The sequence below is a fragment of the Lutjanus erythropterus genome, chromosome 18 (genome assembly GCF_056507025.1).
Source record: "Lutjanus erythropterus isolate fLutEry1 chromosome 18, fLutEry1.hap2, whole genome shotgun sequence".
In the NCBI taxonomy this organism is placed as follows: Eukaryota; Metazoa; Chordata; class Actinopteri; order Lutjaniformes; family Lutjanidae; genus Lutjanus; species Lutjanus erythropterus.
In genome coordinates this window covers 7,241,146-7,262,986 of record NC_139334.1, presented here as the reverse complement: position 1 = coordinate 7,262,986, position 21,841 = coordinate 7,241,146, and the positions used below count along the sequence as shown (strand labels likewise).

Sequence of the window (21,841 nt, the reverse complement as noted above, 5' to 3'; positions counted from 1 at the left end):
TCAGCTTCATGCACCATGATTTCATGACTTCATATCAGGCTTTTTAGAGGGACTGTAGGTTGGATTTAGTGGGTGTTTTCACCATGATTGTTTAGTTAACTGGTAATTGCGTCGACCTTTCTGCCTGTGTGTGAAAGTGAGCCTCTGCCTTAGCTTAGCTTTTATTGTGTGTCTGTGCAGTCACAAATACAGTGTGGTCTTCTGTAATGCTATGCAATAACCTCTACAGTTATCATTTTCATCAAGACATAGCGATAGCAAAAAACTGTTGTGTCCACACCTTTCAACCATTTATCTTCCCTCACTTTCATCTTACAGAATCCTCTGAGCTCTGTGCTACAGAATATCATGCAGGTATTGAAGTTTAAAGTGGAATTTGAAACAAGCTTAAGATGTTGCAAGCAAGTTGTGCAAAGACGAGTGCAACATAGCAGGTTGATCAGCTGTTTATATGTTGAAAACAAAAGCCCACTGCTACAAAAATTAACTGCTTGCAAGACTCCATTAACATATTGCTCAATTTAACAGTAATTAAGCTTCTACAAAATCTAAAAGATTATTAATGATTTTTTGCATCAAATGAACAGACACTTACTCATTCAGCAAACATTTGGCATTCATTTGAACTCTAATTAATGTGAAACGGGCAAACAATAACAGTAATTCCAAAGGAAGACAGAAAGCCGAGTATTTCAGCTTTCCATGTCATATCATGGTCATTTTATGTTCATTTACAGTAAATATATTGCAGATTTCTACTTTAACAAACAAATTTTAATATGAATGGCATTAATTTAGTTAAAGCTACTACATATTGTGTCGATTTTGGAGTCACTTTGTGTCAAAGGCGGTAGTATTTCCAACCATAGCATAACATCACAAATAAATTAATTGAAGCATAAATCTCCTTCTGCTTCTTTTTAACTGCTTCACGTACCACTCACTGTAACTCTGAGTGGGAAAATGTAAACACAGGTTCATTTCATCTGATTTCATCGAGAGTCCGACCTGGTGGCTGGCATTAAGAGTATCTATGTAGAAATATTGTTTCTTCTCACAGATGGTCTCATTAACTGATGTAGTCATATAGAAGCATCAGTAATAAATGTATTGTTACTGTTACTATTTCATAACCTTTAAAAACTCCTTGTAGTAGCTTTCCAACAAGTCTCAAATAGCAAAGTCAATGTCTCTGCACTAATTAATATATTGTAGTATTGTGTAACAAAATGCAGTAACCTCTACATTGATCATTTTCATTAAGAGAGATATGAGATTGCAAAGAAAACTGTTGTCCACACCTTTCAACCATTTACCCTCCCTCACCTTCAGCTCGCTGAATCCTCTGCACCACGCGTCTCGCCCCGTGCTCGAAGCTGAAATATTAAAGGGCCTCCTTTGAACTGTCAGAGTGTATTGTTTTCCCTACAAGCGCTCCTTTTGTCATCTCCACAGCTTTTACTGCCTTTCTCAGCAGTTAACTGTTCAGCCAAGGTCGTTGCTGTTATTCCCCCAGCCTCACAAGAGCACTGGGAGCAGAGGAGAGCAGCTCCAACAAAGGAAGGTCATTCTCTCTTGCCGTTGATGACCGCATTATATCTCCAATATGAACCTTCGCGAGCATTACGCCTGTCCAAAACAAAGAGCCGCACATTATGCATGGTGACGTACTGGAGCGAATGAGGCGCTGACTGTATTTTGAGCAATGTGGTGATTGCTAATGGAATTTTGGTGAGCGATGGCATGACGGCTCCTTAACATGATCTGATATCTGTCTCGCTCTTTGTGTCTGCCAACATGAATGGTGGAGAGTATTAACACTCCTGTGAGCAGTCATCGCCTCATTGTCTTCCACTTTTCTTTTTCTGTGGTTGATCTTTGGAAAGGTTATTCGCCGGCCAAGAAGGTCAATAAAATAATCAGCAAATTTGACGTGGCAGGGTAGTTCAAAGAGAAGAGCCTGATGCATGATTAACCCCTGCCTCAAACTGACAAGCGCTCACCTCCCCTCATCTAAGCTCACATTTCAGATCTGTCATAGCGGCAACTCGGGGTGAAAGCCTTTGATGGAAAATGTAGGTTAAATACACAGAGGAGCAGATCTTATTAGCGTTTCCCCACGAGAGGAGTAGTTATTTGATCTGCACTCTTGTTGCATAACCAAGAGTAGTGGGAGAATGAAAGAGAGACTTGAATAATCCATGTTTGTTTCAGGAAAGCACATTCTCACTCAGCCGGTGTCGACGAGGCTCCAATCAGCTGTAATGAGAGCCCAGATCCTCTTGGAAAGAAACAATTTAATAAGCGCTCCATCTGAAGTGTATAGGCTACAGTATGTGACGCAGATACCTGTAGTAAATTTGTGGAATATGCTGTACTGTATTCTGATTTGAAGCAAGTTCTGCTCCATTCTTCATTCAGCAAGTTGTACAAACTTTGATGATTCGTAGCAGAAGTTGTGGTATATTCTCTCATTTCTTTTAGATTCATGTAGGACCACAGGGAAAGTCAGTTTAATGAAACACATTTGCAAGACGGGATGTTTGTTTCAGAATTTGAAGGTATAATATGCAACATTTTCCTAATTAAATACTCATAATCACAGCCCCTTTCAGTCGTCACTTATGACCTACTAGTAGTGTGTGGTGATGTCTGTGTCAAGACTGCCCCCTGATAGTGACGATTCAAATCATTAGTCTTTCAAGAATCTTTCAAGCTTTTCTTTCAAGCAGTCTTTTTTTTCCTTGTCAGTCAGTGATAAAACAGATAGGAACTTACAAAAAACCTTTGGTTTCTTCAGTATTATGGCCTTAAACTCAATAACTTCAGGTTGGGCCTTTTCCCTAGGCTTTGGGAAACAACGATCACCATTTTTCATAATTTCCTGACATTTTATAGATCAAACAACCTATTGATTAATTTAAAAAAAATCGACCAATTGATTTTCAAGGAAAATAATCATTAGTTTCATTTTAATTAGATTTTTTTTCCAAGAAACAATGTCAAACATTTCTTGGTTCCAGCTTCTTAAATGTAAGAATTTGCGACTTTTCTTTGTAATTTATCATGATAAGTTGAGTCTTTCAGTCCTGGCCTGTTGGTTGGAAAGAAGAAGCAATTTGAACATGTCACTCTGGGCTCTGGGAAATTGTGATGGATAATTGATCAGATCGATAATGAAAATAATCGTTACTTATTAGCCAGCATACATATCAATTTATCTGGGATATGATAATATCTGCTCATTCTGTCAGTGTAGATTCATGTTACTGATAAATTGCAGCTGTCATCTGTTTGGCCTTTATGTGAATGTCTGTTATTCACCTCCTACTGTATGTGCTTTCTCTTTCTTTTGTGGTTAACTTTAATGATTATCAGCAGCTGCTCTACATGTTGTCAGTAAACTCATGACTTTGTGTCAGATACATCTGACAACCGAGATAACTCCCATTCCCTTGACCTCCCAGAGGTGCTGTTATTATCTCGTTCATCTATCACCCCATGCTCTCATCTCAGTGAGGAATGATTGGAAGAGGCTGGGAGTTGTATTGAAGGAAGGATTCCTTTTTCAAAACCCATTTGCACACAGTAATGTTTTATGGATGGGTATTTTAGTTGGACTGATCCTGCCATATTCCTGGGTGCTGTGTATGAGCAGCCTGCCTGCCCACACTCAGCACAGCCTGTACTATCCAACAGTCTGTAGATCTGGCAGGGATGAATGCCATCTCCGTCCTTATCAGCCACACACATTAAAGCACACAACATGCAGTAGGTGTGTTGCTTTCACAAAATAGTTTTATTGGTAAAAAATAGAACTACTTGCACAAGCACATTGAGACAACTGTATCAGAACTTGTGAACTGTTCATCATCACAAATATGCTCTGGCAAAGTAAGAAGTGCTAAAGCATCCACAAAAATAAGCTGCAATTATCAAAATGATAAATCACTGTCTTGTTATACAGTATATGCAGGAGAGTTGTAACTCTTTAGACTTTTAGGACCTAGTCACTTTGCACTCTGGCCATTTATAAGCTAATGAAATTGCGTGCTGATGATCAAGCTGCACAGCCACAAAAAAAGAGAAATCTCTAGCTTGTATTTCCCTGCTGAATCCTATCAGACAGAAATCGTTCCCTTTTTTTTTTTCCAGAGTGCCAGTCGTGTTGTGTATTTGCACTGGTCCAAGGAGCTTGGAATGCTCAGCCACTTGAAACAAACTGCTGTCAAGTAAAGTAACACAAGCAAAGGTGCATTGAGTCGTCTTCTTATAAAGAAGATATGGTATGAACATGACATTGTATTTTATATTGAAACAATCGGAGGGAATCCTGATCCCTCAGTAAAAAGAAACACCTTTAAAACCCTAGATGCTTGTGTACAGTTGTCACAGATTTAGAGTGAACCAGAATTCCTGCAACAAATAAATACATTTAGAAAATACCACAGTCACGTCTTTCCAATGTAACTCCAGTGAAGTCTTGCTGTGCTTTGGAAAATGAGGAATAAAGAGGATTTAAAATAACCCTCGAAAGCTGCACTGGACTGTACACAAGCATCTAGTTGACTTGAGACTTAGTCTGGCAGAACAAATCACAAATCCATAAAACATTTTGCTAATGTATAATTCATGTACAAACAACGGAATAAAAAAATAAACAGAAAGCACTCCAGATAGTATTAAAACGTGTCATCATGAGACGATTTGGCACATTCTCGAAACACATAACGTGTTGGTATTAGTCGATGACATGGCACATTCTTTACTTTGTTTATTGCATTGGTTATGGTGCCTGGGCAGTGAGTAATTGTCAGGAGGCCAGTTCTGTCTGTGCTAGGCAGGATGGCTAAGTCAGGGTGGGGTGGAAACCTGGCCCTAGAGGGCTGCCAGGACCGGCAGTAGGGCCCACAGAAATGCCCCTGGCGTGCCAGCAGGTGGCGAGCTGGGCTCAGCCATCTGCTCTCCCCCAGGAAGCTGCATGTTTATGAGAGAAAAGGAGAGAATGTGCGGTTCCATACATCACTGCCAAGGCCTGTCTCAAGCATGAAAACAATACTCCTCCTGTATCCATCCCCAAGTAAAGCGAAGACACCCTGGAACATGACTGCGTGAAAGCATAACACTGTCACTGACACATGAGTAGGTGGGAGTTTTGTTTATGTGCGTGTGTGTGTGTTGGAGCGGCCATGCTTTCAACATGCATCAGCTTTCTTTTCTGAGCGATCACATCCATGTGGCGTGTGACACAAGCAGGACAGAGTGAAGACGAAGAGAGTGACATAAGAAGGTAGGAATAAGAGAAATGGTGACACAGTCAAGTGGCTGAAATTTAAGACACTGAGGGCGTCTGCAGGTGCAGGCTGGTAGCATATGCGCACTGCTGACGCACTTGGAAAACAAGTCACATATGGAGAATGACTCAAACCTTTTTTAGCTGCCTGCCACACAGCTACCCAGTCGACCATGACTCGAGAAGCCTCTCTTTTTCTGCTTCGTTTTTTGCCTCTCTTGCCACTGCACCATTAAACACCCGTTCATCCCTGGGAAACTACTTGCATGGTATAAGACACCACAGCAAAGAAAAGCATTTGGACCACGTAACAGGGATGCTGCCTCATGTCAAAGGCTAATAAAGGGGATTAGTAAGAGTAGTGTGAGCAGAGACTCTGATTAAAGCTTCTTGGAGGCATGACTGGAGGAAAAAGATGCCCCCTAAACAACTCCAAATCACTGACTGACATGCCCCCAGACAATAAAGATATTTGAATGCTGAATTCCGTTTCCATGGCAGTGTGGAGGAGGATGACAGGAGTGAAAAGCACATGCAAAACGCCGGCGTGTCTTGAGTGTTTATACACAAAGACACACAAGAGCGCGAGTAAGTGTGTGGGTGTGCATGTCTGAGGGTAGATGGATCAGGATGGGTAGCTGTTGGTGTGTTTGTCTGCTTAGAAATATAAAAACAGCACATCAGAAAGTCCACTCTGCAGAAGGACCAAGCCTCCGTCTATTAATTTCTCTCTATTTCTCTCATACATCCACCCGCGGAGAGAGGCAGGCAACTGTTTGTCTGCATTTTCTATCTCAAATCCAGCCCAGCAGCCCACATCTACTCCTCCTGACAGTCCTCTTTGAACAGTTACAGCAGGGGTAATGTTTCTACAGCTTTTCAGGCACAGGCATTTTGTGGCTATGTCTCAGTCTTCTACCAGGCATTCCGCTGTATTAATACACAGACAGGCTCCACACAGCATGCTTTAGAGGCAAAATATCAACATCATTCTAGTAGCTAACAAAAATATGACCATTTATTTCAATCAACTCCACATAGCATTCTAGTGGATAAGTATACAAAAAACTACAATGGCTTGCTATGAAGGGGTTTCCACCTACAGCTCTCAGACATTATATTGCCTATTTTGTCAGTTGGGAGGGTACCAAACGATTGTAAATAGCAGCTAAATGATTGCTTCTTTTCTTTCAATTCAAACCTTTGGCGAGGAAAAAAAATCTACATGGAAGGCTTCCTTATTTGCTTAATCCATTCCCCAGGGAACTCTTTCTGTGATTTACTGATGAAGGATGTCTGCATTTGGTTAGCGGCTGCCTTCGATGCTGCAGCACCTTATCCTGGCTCCTTACACATTCACACTGTTTGTTCCAAGGCGCTGCTCAGGGAATACCTCCACTGCTTGTGCTTGCAAAACAGAAAAAGGTAGAAGAGCGAGATAGAGGAGAGGGGAAAATGAATTCAAAGTTGTTGCCCTCCTTTCTCATTTTTTCTCCACCTCCAGCTGGAGTAGAGCCGAGTGTGTAGCATAAGCCGTGATGGTTCCCCCTCAGGCTCATCTCCCTTTAGCCGTAGTGCACACAGCGCTGCTTTATTACACATAGTCCTGCAGGCTGTAGCCAGTCTTATTGTCTAATGGGGAGAGAGAGCAGTACTGGTGCTGGAGCTCCTGCTCCTGCCGGAGCAGCTGTTGCTGCTGCTGCTGCTGCTGCTGCTGGAGGAGCAGTTTGTCAGGGGGAGGGAGCAGGACCAGGTCCTGGGGGCCATGCCTTTTCCCCGAGCAAGACATACAGAAGATGAACCCTCCCATGAAGAGAAATCCTGCGGAAACAAAGGCCACGTACACAGCACCCCCCGGCTCAAACTTATTGCTCTCGGGCACACTGGAGTCCAGGAAGTTGGTGATGACCTCGTTGGTAAACCAGGAAGCAGGCACCAGACACAGAAAGCCTGCGGCAACAAAGCAGCCACCACTGGCAATCGCAGCGTGCCGCTTGGAGCGCCGTCCACCTCCCCAGCGTGTACATTTTAGTCCCAGGGATGCAAGGCAGAGGCCCATGGCAGCCAGTACACAGCAGAGCACCATGGTGGTGCGGGCAGTCTGCAAGTACGCAGGTAGTGAGAGCACAGAATACTTAAGTGTGCAGCTGAACATGCCTGTGCTGTACCATGTGCAGTCCATCCACAGACCCTGCATCTGGGAGATCGCTGTGATGATATTGGAGCCCACATCTGCGCTGACCTTCCAGTTGGGCAGCAGAGTGGCAACCATGGCACCCATGATGCCCAGCAGTGCCAGGACAAATCCAAATATCTGCATGCCCGTGGATGCCATGCTCCTGTTCAAGATGATGTTGCTGATGCTGCTGCTGCCGCCGCCTCAGCCCTTGTCCTCGCCAGGCAGCATTCACCCAGCGCCAGCCAGCCAGGCTCGTCGACCCCACTGCCCAGCCGCCTCGCTCCCCTCCCTTGGTGGTGTTACCGGCTGCCAGTCAAATCCCCAGCTCCTCAGCTCCTCAGCTGCGGCTCCACTGGACTGGAGGAGAGAGACGGAAATGGGAATTTGAACTGAGTGGCTCCCCCTTCTTTCTCCTCTCATTCACCTCACACAGGCACAGACTTTTCTGGCTGGAAACAAAGGGCAGCATGAAGAGTGAGCGCTCTGAGCACGCTCTGGCTGACTGTACTGTAGGTAAGAAAAAGCACTGGGGGTTGCTGTGCATGTATTCATTTTCTCTCTGCTGCCTTTTCCTCAGCAGAGCCCCATAGAGCTGTTATTGGAGAGGGAGAAATGAGTTTGTGGTATTTGCAATGCTCAATAGCTATGTGGACTTAAAGCTGCAGTGCCCTCTCCCCACTCATATACTGTATATTCTACCACTTTGATTTCTCTGCTGTTTACTTAATATAAATTGAGGCTACCTTTTTAAACCATCACATAACATTATCTTCTAGAGAAATACCAGTTTATTTTATTTAGTCAGCCGCTAGAATTAAACTTTGTGAATGTAGCAGTTCTTTTTTATCGGACTTCCACGCCAGCGCATCGTGCTCTGTCTCATCTAAACCAATAGGTCGTCCCGGCTATGAAAAATAATCCCAAAGCTTAGTCTAACTGTTTGCTGTTGTTTTACGGTCCACGGATGGGGGAAAAAAAAAAAGCGATGTTGAATTAATCCCTTACCCCGGCTGGTGCAGAGCTGGCGCTGCCGCGTCACGTTGTTCGCAGTGATTCCTGTAAACACTGACAGACAGCGGGCTGATGAGGGGGCGAGCAGCAGAAAACAGCCCGGACCGTGGATCCATTCAACACGTCCATTTCCTTAGCAACAGTGAATCAGAGGACATCCCCGCTCGCTCCGTGGACCACACAGCCTTCCTCGGCCGGAGCCTGGGAGAAATAACCGTAGCGCTCTGCCTGTCTCCCTCTTTCTCTCTCTCTCTCTCTCTCTCTCTGTCTCTCTCTCTTTGCTCGCCGGTTTGTGTGTGTGTGTGTGTGTGTGTGTGTGCTGGAGCTGTAATGGATTACTCTTTCTTTCTGCCCGCTTCAGAAATCCGGTGTTACTTTTAGATAGCAAATTTAAGGGGAACTGGGGACGCCTTTCTCTCAGTTTCTCAAGCTATTTGGACAAGGCCAACCAAATTTTTATACGTTAACCTTACATCTATATGCTAATTATCCATGCCATTTTGAGTGATTTCTAACCCTGGGGACATGATCAAGGGATGGTTAAAAATAATTTCACTAATAAACTTTTGCTTCTTGTCTCAATAAGCTAGTATTCCGTTTTGCAGTGATATTCTGATATTATTTATTTACTTAAGTATTAGTTATTAAATACATGGAACATAGGCCTACCTTGAGCCGATGTGCAGATGTTAAAGATGATATGTCGCTGTAGACATATTTCTGTGTGAGACAGGAAGAATGGAACAATTTGCAATGCAACAAACTTTTATTAATCATGTGACAATTACTGTGACATTTACTAATTTATGTAAAAGAATACTGTTGTGGTCTATTTTGATATGCCTAGTTGGGGACAGTTGCATCAACTTGTTGCAACTGTTTTTTTTTTTGTTTTTTTTTTCAATAAATGCAGCAGCAGATGTTGAATGTGTTTGACTTCCAGGTGGGAGAGGGTGTAACTGCACACATGCAATGTGAGTATCTTCAATCTAGCAGGACTTGTAGGAACCGTTCCCTGTTGCAGTTGTATCCAGTCTGCCCTACTTTCTTATGGTTGTCAATATGTTCACTGTCCTTCACCTTTTATAGAATCCTAAGTAAACAATTTAGTAAGAATTAGTTAGCTTTTAACTAAATAAAATGGATAACTGCTTAGCTTTCTGACGTGACTGAAAGCACTGTTTTTCACTCTGACCATAAGACATTTTCTCACCCATCTCTAGAGGTGTCTTTTCAGAAAGCTTTGATTTTATTTGTACAGGTTTTGTAATGTTTGTCATTTCTACAAACAGTTTAGTTATCCTCAAACTCTGGGTTGCCAGATTTTTTATTTTTTATTTTTTTTTTACTTTTAAAACACTTTTAAAACACCCAAATATTAACAAAAAAAAACAAACAAACAAGACAAATGACTTAATGAGCAGTAGTGACAGGATTGTGGCTCATCACAATTTGTCAGTATGATACAATGATTTCAAGTGTTGTAATCGGGTAATAGGGGTTATTTAACTTGGTAAACTGCAACAAGCCTTAACAATATGCCAACACTATGTGTGGGTGGTCATGATGGTTACTCGTATCTCCTCTGAGTCTCAGCAGAATTAATAAAAATGTTCATATCAGTTGTGCTGTCTGAATGCATTCACATAACTGAGGAATATTTTTATTAATACATTTTTACGTACTGTAATTTTTAAAGCATTTTACCCCACACAATGACAACCAAAACAACCCTGGTGGCTGGAAAACCACCAAATCTGGCAACACCAATCAGACTTTGATCAGATTGTATTTGAACTACTTTCTCTCAAGGAAATAGTGCCTGTGACAGTTGTTTACGCATTAGTGCAGGGTGCGATTTGATTGCTTTTAGTATATATTACCTGTGAATATTCTTTATTCATCAGGACAAGTTATTATTATGAGAACAATAGTACTAGTACTTACTAAATGTCAAAAATGTATGTAATTTCAAAAAGTAATGTCCTAAGCATCATGTAAAAAAACTTAATTGAATAATTAGAATGACAAACATCAAATTTCACCGAAATTGATATGAATTATGAAGTTGCACAATGATATTTGTAGCTCAAATGCGAGATTAGTTGTCTCCTCAGATATCAGTTATTCAGGACAGAGAAAACACTTCTATCTGTGTAATGTAAACTAACTAACTAACAAATTAAAATTAAAACCATCCCATTCCTGCATTCAGCTGCTCTGTAATCATAATGCAATACTGCTGTTGTTAAGAGATAAGAAATTGCCAAGATGCAAAGTCAAGATAAGATTTCCAAACATAGCCTCACAACACAACTATCAAGTCTAGTCTGCTATCATTATGACCACATGAGCTGGTCAGAATTGTGTTCTACAAAAGCTTTGTTTGTTTGTGTGTCGGTCCAGAGGCCAGAGGAGCATGTGTACCCCACCATGCCAAAACTGACCCTCCCTCGGGCGTCATCTTCATCAGGCATCAGTCAGCAGGAGCCTAAAACTCACAGCTGCTACCCTGTCTCTGCCTGTCTTTCCTCTCCTCTCTCTGTAGAGGACATACAACAAGGGAGGGAGTGGCTAGGACGGCCTTGATTCATGAATGACAAAGAGGACAAAATGAGAGAGGGGGGAAAAAATCAGACAGGACTAATAGACCCAATACCCTTGGAAACGCAGATGTGTGTTACTTTTATTTTGCTGCATGGGCAAATCAGCAAAAACAAGCCAGCTGTAGGAAATTATTTCTCCTGCCCCCCCCCCACTTACGGTATAACAACTAGGCATTGACCACAGTGATGTGTAGCCATTACGTGTAGATAGGTTGGTAGCAATTGATTTGTTAGGCTATTGATCTGTTTGTTTAATATGGCCCAGTGCTCTTTCCAGCCACCATTGTTTTTCCCATAAAGTACCCCGAAGAGACCTTTTCTTAAAATGAGATCTGGCCAGCATGCAGGGACGGTGCACACCACATTACCTCTGCTGTGATGTTGTTGTCGACCTTCAGCACTACATTGTCAGAACTCCTTGTGGGGAAACCGCTGCAGCAGGAAAAGAAATTTTCCAGTTTTTCTACAGACACACGACAGTGTGGCGTGTGTGACCTGTCTCGTTGCAACCGATGAGATCCTAAGTGCTGATGCTGGTGTTGTTCTGTGGGGAGTAAGATAAATAAATAAATAGATTAGAGGGGAAGTGGATGAAAGGGGAGAAAAAGATGGAAGGAGAGAAGAGCAAAACCCAGTTAACATACAACCGGTGAGTGCTGATGTGTGACGCCATGATGTGTGAAGATATTGCGGGCTATTATAAGCGTGGTCTCCTTTATTTTATCACCTCGCAGCAGAGCTCTCTAGCCTTTCTGCTGCATAGCTCTGAGGCACAGCCGGACCAGCCACGCTCCCTTTTGCCCGCACAACGGGCTTTTATCGTTCAATTTGCATTTTTGCTCTTTTATGTCCTCGGTTGCGTAATTGGTTTTCGTGCTCATCGTCTTGCAAAGGCGGTTTGTTCACAACAGTGATGCAAGGTGTCGTGTGATAGCTGTGATGTCGCTGTCAATGCAATCTCGTTGCAGAGCAGGGCCTGGGTCCAGTTTCACCATACATTATATGTGTAAACCTGTCCAAGGAAAAACACTTGTGACATGTTGCAAAATCACTGACATAGGCTTGATTAATGAGTCTCTTCAGCTCAGTCTATTAAGACCAGAGCTGAAAAGGTTGGTCAATTAATCGATTAATAGTTTCATTCAGTTTAAATTAGTTGTTCTGAGTTATTTTTAGGAAATAAAAATTCTCTGATTTTAGAATAAAATAAAAATAGCAAACTTAAACTCAGTAACGCATCATTGGGTATTAAGCAAATGGGAGCTGTGTGTCAGCCCATCAGCTGCAGATGTGAAGGTCGCAAGGCAAAATCCTACAGCACACAATGTTTGAAGGATGCCACTACATACCTTACATTACACAAACTGCACAAGTATTCCAGATGTGCTTCGACATCAACTGACACAGAACTTTTCACCACTGAACTTAAATTCAGTTTTAGGTTCATGTAATCTTAGTACTATTCCTACTATTACTACTTATGATAGAAATAACAATAATAATTGTCATCATCAGTAAGAAAAAATACCGATGGTATTGGTATAGTATCAGTATTGGCAGATAACGAATTTCAGATTTCAGAATCGGACCAGTGCGTCTCTGATATCTTTGGGTTGTGGACAAAACAAAACATCTTTCGGAAACACCGTTTTTGACACAAACCAAATAATTAATTGATTAATTGAGAAGATGATCAACAGATTATTTGATAATGAAAATAATCATTTGTTGCAGTCCTTATTAAAACTCTCAAGTGAGAAATGTGTCTTAAACACTCAAACATCCCATCAAAACTATTTTCCCATGGTGTCCCTATTTACTGTTCTTCTGGTTAAGTAAATTTCACATTTTTGGGCAAAGTTCAAGCTTTTCTATGATGGAAGCATCTCTCCAAGGAGCTTATCCTGTCAAAGAGCAGGGCTCGAAGGTCCTGGTGTGCATGCCATGGGCGATTTCATGGGAAGTACGCTGGACTGCCTGCACAGGAAGCCAAAGCCCTTCCTCCCCATACCCCTCAAGCAACATCAGCCTAGTATATTCAGCTGCATTGACTGCTGCTTTCTCCTCTCTGAGAGGCTGTCTCCCTCCACTGATGTAATGGAGGTTGTCTTCTCAAGGTATTGTCATGATTAATGCAGCTCTTCCCCTTTCAGTTGCAGGATCTCTGTGAGCCATTCTCTCTTGTATTCCCTGGCTGTATATAGCTTCTCTTCCATCCCCCTTGCTCTTTCTCAGAACCTGCCTGCCATTATGTAAGCGCAAGTGTTGGTGGCTCAGGTAGCACTGTGGCTGGTGCCCCAGGGCTCCTGCCATCTCATCGTGGTTCCACTTAGAAGGACATGACAAATTACTGCTCACATGCCATTGGGCAAGAACTGACCAAGAAAGAGACATTGGAGGTGGAAATGGAGAAAGGGTAAGCTGGAGGTCCATGGGGCGAAGCAGGAGTAATAGAGTCCTCAGCTGAGGTTTGTGAAGGTCAAACACATGAAATATGGCAACACGCAAGTATGTTAATATGGATGAGGGAGTACTGCACTGAAGTGGGTCAGAAAAGGTCTTGAGTTGAAGATAAAAGGAGGTGTGACTTTTAGGTAGCGATCGCTCATATTTTGCCCTTTTAAGTGCTCTGTCAGGGAAATCAGCTGTAATAAACCTTCTTTCACAGTAGAAATGCAATGTGTTAGTTTAGCCTGGAGGAGATCATGCGATTGTTTGTGTGCGCGTGTGCGTGTGTGCATGTATGCATGTGTGCGTGACCAACTGACTTGAAGCATGTCCGCAGCTAATCTTGCATAGTACTAGACCAGTTCGATTTTTTGGTGCATATTCATGACTATATGCTGAATGGACTTCTCTGATTCATATTTTCTTGAAATCCCTTTTTAATGCCTCCATGCTAGTGACAGACTAGAGACATTATATTTTTGGGTGTAAGTGCATTGCATGTATTTGTAATTAATTCCAGTTACTGAGAAAATATATGTAATAAAAAATTAGTCAATAATCAAAATGTTGGTGATTACTAAGGGTTTATATCTAAATATTCTTTTCAGGTTGCTTGGTGGAGATCTGCACTCAACAACATACATAAGGGAGAAAGCAAGTTCAAGCTCTATGTAAATGTTTAAAGTCTTTCTTTTCAAACAGCCTGATCAAATTAGCTGGGTTGAAAGAGTCAGGGAAAGTTGAATTTTCATGAGCTTGAGTATAGGTCCTTACATAACAATTTAATTTAGAGGCCAAATTAGTGGTAATGATTCACTTGTTTTCTCTGCTAAATACGACTGTTTGCTCAAGTCTACAAGAAATTATTACAGTTGGAGCGTTTCCAGTCTCTGTCTGCTCTGTATGTATGATCCTTGCTGCCACCCGTGTAAGGAAAAGGGGAGAGGGGTGAGAGATAGCAGAGCCTGAGCGAGGGAGAGATATTAAGCTTGTCAGATAGGGTCAATAAGTCAGTCTGCTGCCCCAGTTCAGAATCTCCCAGCAGATGCAAAGTATTTTAAGGGTTTCGGGGGGGGGGGTGAAGGCATGTTCATAGTACCTCAGTCGAGGGTCCAGGTGATGGCGTGTGATTTAAGATGGAGTTTCCTTGCATGTTGAGGTTATCAGGGGAAGGATTAATGGCAGGGAGCAGGATATATTCCTGTGGTGCTACCTAGTGAAGCTGTGTTGCAAGGCCATACATAAATCATAGCAGCAAAGTGACTTGGACAAGCTGATAGCTGAAATGCTGCTGCCTGTATAGTCCCAATATCGACGTTTCCCCTTGCTCCTCTCTTAAATCATGAAGTGCAGAATATAAATGGCCTAATTATTCCAGCAGAGAGTGAAATTAAAGGCATTCCTTTTTATTGCGTCTTCCTAACAGATGGTGGTCTGATCTTGCATCACCAAAGCACTGATAGAGGCGTTTCGCAATCCAGATACAAAATCCTGAAATCCTTACATGAGGGTGTGACAGGTGGATGAATTGATTCTCATAATACAAGCCTCTGTCTGTTCTAAATCAAATGAAGCAGTCACAGCTCTCAATGCCCTTGACAACACCTGCCACATGGCCTTTGTATTTAAAATGCAACATCTCGACTAAAAGGGTTAGTGTATTAATAATGAACATGTTGAGCACATTACTGACACAAATAAACCATGAGGTCATCACTCAGTGTTCTGTTAAACATGACAAAAATCAACATTAAACTTAAACACGATTTACTTAACATCTGTACCATACATGCACTCACACCCTCGACTCATAACAACCTTTTTTCCTCCACGTCGAACCATCCAGGGCTGAACTCAGGAGTTTGACACCTTCTCTACACTATTATTGCATCCAGCCTTCAGGGGCTGTTGAGACTAGTCTCCACCGCTGTTGTCCCATTAAACGCCACTGCGGCAGGAAGCTCAGCAGCAGCCAGGCATCTCTACGCAGGGATCTATAGATCTGATAAGAGATAGTGCTGCAGTTTACAAGTGCTCCCGAACGCTACCTCAGTTGTTCGCAGAAAGGGGGTATCCAAACAGCTCATTAGGAATCCTTTGCGTGTCCTTGGACCACTTTAGTTTTCCTCCCCTAATTATCAACGCCAGCCCCCTAGCTCTGGAGAGCGAAAGGCAGCTGTGAATGAGTGTGAGTCACACAGTCCAGAAATACAAGCTTCAAGGATGGAGGAGCTCCGCAGGGCTTATAGTCTGAGCTGAATTAGATGTCCTTTTATTTTACCACCTCTGTATACAGTATGTGTTTGTGTGAGTAAGAGTGTGTCTGTGGGTGTGAGTTTTTTTGCATGCTTGACTTGCATTTAAATATTAACATGCCACGTAACATTCCCATTCATGCATCTGCACACTTTGTTTTTTACAACTTTTGTCTGTTGTCATTTGCATACCTGCATATGTACAGTATACAACATCTGTCATCTCTGTTGTTTGTCTTCTCAGCTGATTTATCCATCATCAAAAAACACCCTTCAGACAGAACTACTTATTCAGTATTTTTTCCTTGCTATATATATATATATATATATATATATATATATATATATATATATATATATACATATATACTTGAAAAGCACTCAAAGCCGTTAAGCACTTAAGGACAATGAAATGTATTATAATCAAGACTAACGCCGCTGATGTCCCATTGTCAGTCTGCTCAGCCAGTCAGAGCACAGTCCCTCACAGTGCTCCCTCACAAGGGAAGTAAGGCTATTACCAACTATGGAAAGACAGACAAGCTAAGCTTCGCTCTGCTGCCCACTGTCTGGCTGCACCATTGGTCCACACACACTAGAGAATCTCTCTGATTGTGCAGTAGACCCTCCAGCTATAACTTGCAGGACTGAGCGGCATCATGTGAAACGCCCTTGAAAGATGATGGGCCTCTTTGTGCTCCAAATGCACAGACCCAGAGATTCAGAAATAGTCTATTAATGTTTCTTCTGATCCCATCATGGCATCAGAAGATAAAGACAGTAGATGATATTTAAAAGGGAAACAAGCAATAGAATGAAGGCAGAACATGTGGATGTATATGTGCATGAAATTAAAGGGGAAGTGATCTGAGAGCGGGAGTAAGGCTCTGCTGAGTCTGGCACAATTACTTCAACAGTGTGTCATGTCAGCTTAGGACTGACACAGGAACAATCAGGCGATGGCAGCTAGTGAATAACTAGAGCCAAGGTTACCACCATCACCTCCACCAGTGCTCTGCTGTAGTTCAGTGATTCCTAACTAGGGGTATTTGAAGCAATGCCACTCTTCTTGTATAATACAGGACCATCTTGTATTGAAAAATTAAATGTTCTGTCCCTTACTGAGTCAGTACAGGATGCAAATTGTCCCATATCTTGAGACACGCCCTACTCTAATGCATACATTTTCACATCCTTGACTGTAACTTGAGATAATAAAACCAATAGTATCATAAGACAAAGCCGTATTTTCATTGCTCGTGGTGGACTGTCCGAGCTGAAGGAACGTTCACTACAGGACTACCACATGTGAGCAGAGCAAAGGCAGAGCAGATTTGACAGACCAAATTTGTTGCCCATGTGATCTGAATAAAATTCACCAGAATGCAGGTAAAGAAATGTCTGGCACTAAAAATGTCATGGAGGTGGACCCCCAGATCTCCACTGGATTTGCATGGAGCTGCTGGCAAGGTGTCCCTTATTTTTCCACACTGAAGGTGGCAACCCTAACTACTTGTACCCCAGCTGATACATCAGTAGTTGCCAGGGTAAAATGGAAGGACTGTAGAGAAGTTATAATTAATAGTTAGCTAAAGAATAGGTAAGGATAAACAGTTGTAATTGATAACGTTAGGTAAAAGTTAATTAATAGACAGTTGAAGTAGTTACCTAAAGGTAATAGATAAAGAGTTGAAATAGTTACTTGACAGTATACTTGCTGAGCGAGTTTTGAAAAATATACACACTAAATAATTACCTAAAAGTAATGGACTGTCAGTTGTAGTTAGCTCAAGGTAATGGATATACAGTTGAAATAGTTAACTAAATGGTATAAAGAAACAGTTGAAATAGTTGGCTAAAAGTAATGAGTAAATGGTGAAATAGCTTATACTCGCTGGCTGTAAAGTTTATTATATTTTCCAGAAATATACCCCTGAGCTTTGCACAGCCAGGGTTTTAGTGGGAGTAGTTTTTTCATGACTTTCTTTAATTATTTTTTCCAGGGGGAGTTCAAAGCAGGTAAAGAGAATTAGTCATAGTACCTGTGTCCACTGAGTCTCACATAAAACAAGACATGAGTTCTGTGGCTGCCTAACGTGCCCTCCACTGGATCTATATGTGTACATGCTCCGTTGGTTTCACGCTCAGTGGAAGAGGAAGAGCTGGACAGACAAGACTGGGATGAAGAGAGGTGTGCTACAGTGAGTCCGGCTTGTAGGTATTAAGAAATTCAGTGGTGATGCAGCGACTGGAAGTGAGACAGGAAAGATAGAGAGAGGCTCAGTTTCTATGGTCCACCGCACAGGTGTTACTGTGGCAACTGGAACCGGCTCGCCAGCCAGCCGTGCTGCGTCATCTTATTTTCTGCCTTTCCTCTTTTCTTTTATCCCACTGTGTTGATCCCTCTGCTGCTCCCTCTTTCTCTTTCTTTGTCCAGCTTTGTATCTCTCTTGCCATTTGTCAGGCAACCTTTCTCTCCAGCCTTTCTCTCCACACTTTGCATTCTCCTTCCTCCTCCTCACGCATACCTGCTCTTTCTGGACACTTTTTTGTCATTCCCATGAGCACACTCTTTGCAGTCTTGTTTGTTGGGCCTGTGCTAACCCCCTGCTGTTCGTATTCCTCTTGCTGTGTGTGTGTGTGTGTGTGTGTGTGTGTGTGTGTAGGTGGACGTGGGAGTAGTTCACTTCACTCCTCTGGTTCAGCCCCAGATCCAGCAGCCCTTCAAGCTGGTGGAGAAAGTCGTCAGGAACATTTTCCAGTTCCGCAGGAAGTACTGCCATAAAGGAGTAGAGTAAGCACGATTATACAACTTGATGTAGCTTGTCAAGCATCTACCCTCTCTTTCCTCTCTTCTTCTGTTTTACTTTTTAATCTCATCTCATCTATCATTCTCTCTTTACATTTTTCATTCCCTTTTTCTGACAGCGGCGTCTTCATCTCATCATTAATTAGAATGGCTTTTGATTCGCTTCACTTGGACACACACACCACACTGACAAAGACACAACTTTCGAGGCTTTCAGTAACTACAGCCTGAACATCAGAGCTCTGTTCAAAACCGCTAGCGACAAGCCCACACACCCACGTGCATGTGCACACTGCTGCCCATCACCCCAGTGCCTGTTAGCAAAGTGTATGTAGGCCCGAATAACAAAAGAACACAGGCTGTGTGAAAGAGAGCAGCAATTATGAGTCATTGAGGTGGCATAAGAAGACGAGGCAGCATATTTTATGTAACTGCAGTGGGCTGGTAGCAGCGGCACCAAATTGGAGAGGAGACACCAGCGCTGAAGCGCCTAAAAAGCATCTGTACTCCGGAGTGTGTAGAATTAGCTATTGCTCACCAACCTGCAGAGAAAGATTACAGAAGAACATCTAAGGCAGGGAAATGTCTTAAAAAATAATTGTCTGCCTCTCTGTATTGAACATTCTGAGACAGAGCTTTTAAGGTTGAGAGCCAGCGAAATAAATGAAAATGTAGGCTGGACTTCACCAACAAAGGTTCATTTTTAAACCTTTTTAAAACATGGTTTAACTTTAAATTGTGTTGCACCAGATGTTAAAACTAGCTTAATATTAAGAAAGATCACATTTAAACCGTGGTTTAGTTTTTAACAATAAACCTGGAGTAAATTTATTTCTGTTGTACCAAAACTTCAAACTTTAAAATTTAATTCTGTTGTTACGTGTGATTTAACTTTTAAAATAGCTGGCTTTTTATTGATGGATTGAGCAAAATAATCAATTTCTTTGAAGAATGTTCAAGGACATACTCAACCCAATTGAGTTTTACAGTGCATCTCCTCTTTCTTTCACTCCAGCCAATAATTTAAAAAATGTTTTTGTCAAAGGAGAAGAGATTCTCTCAAGCCATCATGAGTGGGCTAACTAGGCTAAATAACTTTTTAGCTAGCCAGCAAATAATATCACTTTTTTGTTTTATTACCATTTAGCAAACAGTATCACATTTTTTGTTTTCCTTTTTAGCAAGATAGCAAGCATTGCAATGTTTTCTTAACTTTTTTGCTAACTATCAAATAATGCAACTTTTTTTTTCAAGGAATACAGAGCTACAAGTTTATTTTTATTTTTTTTAGCGTATGTAGGGTTCATATCTTAATTTATGTAAGCATTTTGCTAGCTCTGATAAGAGCTAATCTTAGATAAAATTAATCTTTGTTGGTGTGACCCAGTCTCCGATGATAGCTGCCCTTTTTATTCCACAGAAGTCTGTGTAAGTTGCATGACAGTATCTACATCCCTGACTATGGAGCATGGCAGTGGAACAAATTAACAATTCATGAGCAGTTCTAGGCCTTTGTGTGATTTCAATTAACTTCACAGATTTGAAATAATTGCTGAGGGATAATTTCTTTCTGTTTGAACTTTATAATGCCATTAAACTTGCATGATCATTAAGATATCAAAGCGACCTGGGTATAGGAATCCGTACTTATCATGTTCTGTATCATTTCTTCACTTTTTATCTTTTTTTCCCCTCCTCAGAAAGTTGTTCCCTGAGGCGTGTAGACTTGAGCTGACACAGGAGATGATGCAGAAGGCAGATGTGGACCCAACTCTACGCCCGACAGAACTCACTCTACCCCACATCAGGGCTTTAGCAGATGCCTATGCTCATATCTGCACCCAGGAGCCCAATCTCCTCAGCTATGAGTTCAGAGAGGAGCTCAGACTGAAACACCTCGCCAGGCAAAGAAACACGCCAATGGACACGTTTATCGACACGCCAGCCAGCACACCACCAAGTCCTCAACAACCCTGCTGAAAGAAAATGAAAAGCACAGAAACCAAAAAAGCCCACTAATAGCCTCTGTTAGCACAGGGAGACAACAGACTGCTCTTAGCTTTGACATTTCCACCTGGCATATGCATGTATTTTTAAAGCGTTTTTCCCTGCACTCAGGGAGCGATAGGTAACGTACATGAAATCCTGGGACGGAGGCAAGAACCAGAAGGCACATAAAGATCCTGGGTGGGTCGGACCAGCTCCAAGACCTTGTTCCAGGATGGGACAACTCAAAGCAGAGACGTGTGTTTTTGGTAGAATAAAGAAAGTGTGCTAGTTACCCACAGTAGCTCTTTAAGAGCGAGTATTTTTTTTATGTCCCAGTTGTTACTTCAGATCCAACTTGCATAACACCTTGTCCTGTGGGACCAGGAGGAAATGTCAGAGTGTTTTCAGGGTGGTTTGGAGAATGAGAACATCATGGCAGCACCATATCCAGGCCAATTTTTTCCTTCCAGTGTGTACCATATTGCTAAATCACTTGGGAAAGAGAGCTTAAAGGAAAAAGTAAAGTGGTGGGAATTTATCAGCTCCAGAAAGACTCATGTTGGAGAAGAGGAACTGATGCAATTCTTCTTCTTCTTCTTCTTCTTCTTCTTTTTTTTTTTTTTTTTTGTTACATTTTACAGTACAGTCAAAATTATTTTTCATGCGCTGATCATTTGAGTTTCTGGATGTTTCATAACATGGTTTCTGTCAGATTTGTGAATATAAACCTTCCAAAATACACAGTTTGGTGTTAATTTTAGTTTGCTTTATTTATGTTCTGGAGATTTATGCAACTTGCCACATATTTAATTAGACAGTGCCTCATTTGCATATTTGAACATAACATTTGGTGATCTAGTAAACTTTATTTGTTTAGCACCTCTCATATAAGAATGTGCTTTACAGCATGACTGTTGACAGTATTCTGGATCTATATATGATTTTATGTAGTGATAGAAGAGATATCCAAAATTCCATAAATTGAAGCAGGAATTTTGAACCAGATTTTATTTCATGTTCAGGTGTCTGTTCTTTTTTATGCAAATAAGTGCATCATTTAATTAGATAATCTCTCACTGGCATATTTAAACATAACATTTCAGAAAAGTTAAATATTAATGGAACCTCTGATGTCATACACATTTGTTACTTTTTTTTTGTACAGAATACAACATTTATGAGGTGTATGTTAAATGAATGCAACCCTGGTGTTGTTATGTAAGGTTTTGTATCAATACAAGTGTTTAAATA

General features: G+C 41.6%; 2 protein-coding genes across 3 annotated transcripts in view; one reads left to right on the top strand and one right to left on the bottom strand.

The window, feature by feature from the left end:
* The window catches only part of tfb1m (transcription factor B1, mitochondrial), a 32,734-nt gene extending 11,401 nt beyond the window's left edge, over positions 1 to 21,333 (top strand). For both annotated transcript variants that reach the window (XM_084741837.1, XM_084741838.1), the window contains exons 7-8: positions 18,459 to 18,586; positions 20,302 to 21,333. In XM_084741837.1, the coding sequence (XP_084597963.1) occupies positions 18,459 to 18,586; positions 20,302 to 20,581 (408 nt within the window). In that variant the 3' untranslated portion in view covers positions 20,582 to 21,333. The remainder of the gene's footprint in view (positions 1 to 18,458; positions 18,587 to 20,301) is intronic.
* LOC146310546 (claudin-20) lies at positions 3,777 to 7,664 on the bottom strand. The gene has a single exon (XM_084741839.1). It carries the CDS (start codon positions 7,626 to 7,628, stop codon positions 6,888 to 6,890), a length of 741 nt encoding a protein of 246 aa, XP_084597965.1. The 5' UTR covers positions 7,629 to 7,664; the 3' UTR covers positions 3,777 to 6,887.
* Positions 21,334 to 21,841: the final 508 nt, after the last annotated feature.

What these genes read in the sequence shown, in the direction of transcription:
- LOC146310546 (XM_084741839.1), bottom strand. Translation starts at nt 7,628, where the DNA reads ATGGCATCCACGGGCATGCAGATATTTGGATTTGTCCTGGCACTGCTG.